This window comes from Lipotes vexillifer, unplaced genomic scaffold, assembly GCF_000442215.2.
Source record: "Lipotes vexillifer unplaced genomic scaffold, Lipotes_vexillifer_v1.1 scaffold717, whole genome shotgun sequence".
NCBI lineage: Eukaryota > Metazoa > Chordata > Mammalia > Artiodactyla > Lipotidae > Lipotes > Lipotes vexillifer.
Window position 1 is genome coordinate 1,307,443 of NW_006798707.1, and position 4,688 is coordinate 1,312,130.

Below are 4,688 nucleotides of genomic sequence, written 5' to 3' on the forward strand. Positions count from 1 at the left end.
TGAGGTCAATGTCTCCCCACAGCTCCAAGCTGGGCCCCTTTGAGGAGAGCTTGCCCTACCTAGGCTTGATCAAGCTAGCTCTGGATGCAAGGACACTCAAGGAGGTGGGCTGAGTAACAAGGCAGAGGTGGGAAAGTCTCCATGGCCGCCCACCGGGAGCTGCTCTCAGAGGAGCGCACAGCCATAGAAAAGAGCTGATGCTTCCTCTTCACCACTCTCCTACTCCTCAGTCCCCGTGATATCCCCCCTGCCTCCTCCCAGTTCCCCCATGACTCACTGTGCCTTTCTCTCACGCTCCCCGTCCCCACAGGCCTCAAACCCTCTGTGGCAATCCCGGGGTTCCACCACCGTGTCTTCAGGAGGCCGTTTCCGCTGCCCGTCTTGCAGGCATGAGGTTGTCCTGGACCGACATGGTGTCTACGGCCTGCAGCGGAACCTGCTAGTGGAGAACATTATCGACATTTACAAGCAGGAGTCCTCCCGGTGAGCTGTTTGGGTCTCTTGTTTCTCTAAAGTGCAGGGCCTGGGACACAGGCAGGGAACCCATCAGGGCCAGAAAAGAGGAGCTGAAACGATCAATCTGCCTCTTCAGTTTAGTGATGAGAGGACTGGATCTGAGAAGAGAAGGGACTTGGCCCCAGCTCGTCAGGTCACCCAGCTCAGGCAGCCTCTGATTCCTGGTTAGTGCTTCCCCCTCTTCACCTGGGAAGGGGCTGGCCAGCCACCAGCAAGGTCCTTGCCAACCCTCCATGACGTCCCACCCCACGGGACTTCCCTGCCCTGGAACAGAAACTACTCTTGGATCTAGGTCTCCGCTGTGCCATAGCTCTGTTCCTCAAAGGAAGAGCCCCGTGGAAGTCACTCGCCTGCCCAGCCACAGCACCAGCTGCAGGGGCAGAGAAGGTGGCGCTGGGTGGTAGAGGATGAAGAGAAGGTGTTCTTGGAGCCTCACACTCTTGCCCCCCACCCAGCCTGGCCCCTGACCCTCCTGCCACCCTGCCCGCTCCCCTCCAGGCCGCTGCATTCCAAGGCTGAGCAGCACCTCATGTGCGAGGAGCATGAAGATGAGAAGATCAATATCTACTGCCTGAGCTGTGAAGTGCCCACCTGCTCTCTCTGCAAGGTCTTTGGCGCCCACAAGGACTGTGAGGTGGCCCCACTGCCCACCATTTACAAACGCCAGAAGGTATCAAGTGGCAGAGGGAGCAGCCGTGTGGGGGTGGGGACATAGGACAGGGTCTATAGCCTCTTAGTCCACTTGGTTTCAAAGGCAGGCAGATCAGGGCTGAGGTCCCAAGTCTATGCGTGACTCAGTGTGTGACCTTGGGTAAGTCACTTGTCCTCTCTGGCCCTCAGGTTCCTCACTTGTAAAATGGGGATGAAAATGCTTACCCCTGAGATCTGTAAGGATAAAATCAGAAATGGATGCAGTAAGGTGGACTCTCAAGGCCATCTCACTGTCACACATCTAGATTCTACATAAAACATAATTTAAAAGTTAAATCGGTAGACACGTAGGAAGTAAAGGAAAGCTCCAAGTGCCGGTGAGGTGGGGAGAGGAGGAGGGGAAATGGGATGAGAACAGAACCCTGAGTGATAAGCACGGAAAAGGCAGGATTTCCCACAGGGCAAATTATGACTGAACTAGAGAGATGAGATTATGCCTCCAAACTCCTAAAAGGTGGGGGGCCTGCAGTGAGGACCCCCAAGGATCCCAGCTTAAACTGGAATCCCAGGAATCCCTAAAGTGGTCAGTTGTGCCTCCTGGCTTTTGACAAAAGCAAATGCAAATTCTGCCTGGAGGAAAAACCCTCAATTTAGGCCTTGGGTTTTTCTTAGATTAAGAACAATAAAAGATTATCTCATGATTGAAGATACACAAAGAAATTCAGATACTGGAATTACTGAAGAATGAAAAGTCACTTTGCATAAAATGCTTTAAAATGGAATTTTAAAATAAGCAATAGGGACTTCCCTGCCGGTCTGGTTAAGAATCTGCCTTCCAATGCAGGGACCAGGGTTTGATCCCTGGTCAGGGAACTAGGATCCTACATGCTGTGGGGCAACTAAGCCTGCACACCACAATGAAAAGCCCGTGTGATGCAACAAAGATCCTGCATGCCACAAGTAAGGCCCAATGCAGCCAAAAATAAATAAATAGATAAATATTTTTAAAAAGCAATAATAGACTATCAAAAATGCAGATTTGACAAAGAACCAAATAGAGCTTTTAGAAATGAAAATATAATTGTTGAAATAAAACATTCAAAGGATGAATTAAATGACAGATTTCTCTCAGGAAGAGAGGACTGGGGAATTCCCTGGCGGTCCAGTGGTTAGGACTCCACACTTTCACTGTTGAGGGCCCACGTTCAATCCCTGGTCAGGGAACTAAGATCCCACAAGCCACGGGGCATGGCAAAAAAAATTTTTTTTAATTAAAAAAAAAAAAGATGGGGAAGAGGGGACTGAAAAAACAACTTAGAATACAGCACTGGGAGATGAGGAGGTTGAGAATGAGAAGGTCTAACATATATCTAACCAGAGTCACAGAATGAGAGAATAAAGAGAATGGAAAAGAGGCAATATTATCCTAATGGATAATCATGAAGAATTTTTCAAAACTGATGGAAGACATGAATCTACAGATAAGGCATCTAGGCCAGTGCCTGGCATTTGGTGGATATTTGGTGAATGTCTCTTCCTTTCCCATTTGGTGGTGGAGGACTTCCTCTCTCCACCTCCTTCCAGAATCCATAGAGTGTGCTTCCACACTTCTTGAATGGCTCCAAACTCTCTAGAGCTCTGTCAGAGCTGCCCTGAAGATGCCCTAATGGTGGAGTGGAGGGGGCAGTCCTTTCCTGGGCAGCCTGGCCAGGGTGGGAGGGGCACAGCTCTTGACTAGGTCCTCCAGCCCTAAGTGCTGGCCTATGTGTGTGTGGCAGAGTGAGCTCAGTGATGGCATCTCGATGCTGGTGGCAGGCAATGACCGTGTGCAAGCAGTGATCACACAGATGGAGGAGGTGTGCCAGACCATTGAGGTGAGCCTGGGATGGGAGGGAGGGAAAGTTTCTGGACTCCTGGAGGTGGATCACAAGTAGTGGGATGTGCTTACCAGGCTATTGGTTTGAATCCCAGCTCTGTCCCTGACTAGCTCTGTGACTTTGGTCCAGTAACTTAACTTCTCTGTGTTCAGTTTTTCTTGTTTTTAACTATATAAAACAGTGATGAGAGAATGATATGTTAGCTACCTCATTGGATCTTTTTGAGAATTAAATGAGATAATACAAGTAATATAGACAGCACTCATGAAGCTTCTTTAAAATATAGTGTTATCTGCTGAGAGAGTAGATCTTAGAAGTTCTCATCACAGGAAAAAAAAATTTGTAATCTGTGTATGGTGCTGGATGTTAACTAGACATATTGTGGTGATCATTTCACAATATATACAAATATTGAATCATCGTGTTGTATACCTGAAGCTAATATAATGTTATATGTCAAGTAAACCTTAACAAAATATATATCATTATTATTACTGAAAAGGTCTGGGAATCAGCAGCCCTTGGCTGGAGTTCTGTCTCTGCCACTAATTTGTCGTGTAATCGACAGGTCACTTTTCTTCTTGGCTGTCTGTGACTTCCATTAAGTCGGGAGTGGGACAAGTAGCCCCGTGCTCTCCCAGTTATGAGGTCTCATCCTTGCTTCCGGTCTTTCAGGACAACAGCCGGAGGCAGAAGCAGTTGCTAAACCAGAGGTTTGAGGCCCTGTGCGCAGTTCTGGAGGAGCGTAAGGGTGAGCTGCTGCAGGCGCTGGCCCTGAAGCAGGAGGAGAAGCTGCAGCACGTCAGGGGCCTCATCCGCCAGTACGGAGACCACCTGGAGGCCTCCTCTAAGCTGGTGGAGTCCGCCATCCAGTCCATGGAGGAACCGCAGATGGCGCTCTATCTGCAGGTGGGCTTTGGGGGATGGTGTCAGGCTGCCTAGTGGCTGCAGTGGGGGCCTTGGCACAGGGAGACGGTGTTCAAGTCTTATCTCTGGCACCTACTTGCCCCACGGCCTTGGGCAAATCACCCCCTCTGAGTCCATTATTTCCTTAACGAATTGGGACGCGCATCCCCACCGACCCCGCAGGACTGTGCTGGGCATCAGAAATGGGACTTTGCCAGAGATTGGCACAATGCTTACTCTCACCCTCTTTTCTTCCCTGCAGCAGGCCAAGGAGCTGATCAATAAGTGAGTAGGTGGAGTGGGAAGGGAAAGGAAGGGGCCGCGGGGGCTCGGCTGCCACCGGGAGGGGGTGAGGGTGCTGGGTGTTTCCAAATGAGCCGCTGCCGCTGCGGTTGCCGCAGGGTCGGGACAATGTCAAAGGTGGAGCTGGGTGGACGGCCGGAGCCGGGCTATGAAAGCATGGAGCAATTCACCGTGAGCGTGGAGCACGTGGCCGAAATGCTGAGGACCATCGACTTCCAGCCAGGTGAGGGAGCGAGGATGGGAGGGGGCGGCGGGCCAATAGGACTAGGCGTCCAGACCCTCCAGGTTGGGGGTCGGGGGATGGGTGCAAGACGGCCAGAGAATCGGGGACTCCAGCTCACCCAGCCTTCCTTCCGCGCAGGCGCTTCTGGGGAGGAAGAGGATGAGGAGGTAGCGTTGGACGGGGAAGAGGGCAGCGCAGGGCCAGAGGAAGAG

At 51.2% G+C, this 4,688-nt stretch overlaps 1 protein-coding gene and 1 non-coding gene across 2 annotated transcripts in view; both read left to right on the forward strand.

Moving 5' to 3' along the window:
* The window catches only part of TRIM54 (tripartite motif containing 54), a gene marked incomplete at its 3' end in the record, with an annotated part of 17,623 nt that extends 12,935 nt beyond the window's left edge, over window positions 1-4,688 (forward strand). The window contains exons 2-8 of the mRNA XM_007470890.1: window positions 311-483; window positions 1,015-1,186; window positions 2,946-3,041; window positions 3,720-3,953; window positions 4,213-4,235; window positions 4,352-4,476; window positions 4,615-4,688. Of these exons, the coding sequence (XP_007470952.1) occupies window positions 311-483; window positions 1,015-1,186; window positions 2,946-3,041; window positions 3,720-3,953; window positions 4,213-4,235; window positions 4,352-4,476; window positions 4,615-4,688 (897 nt within the window). The remainder of the gene's footprint in view (window positions 1-310; window positions 484-1,014; window positions 1,187-2,945; window positions 3,042-3,719; window positions 3,954-4,212; window positions 4,236-4,351; window positions 4,477-4,614) is intronic.
* Window positions 2,319-2,391, forward strand: TRNAE-UUC (transfer RNA glutamic acid (anticodon UUC)). The gene has a single exon. It is a non-coding gene; the product is annotated as a tRNA-Glu (tRNA).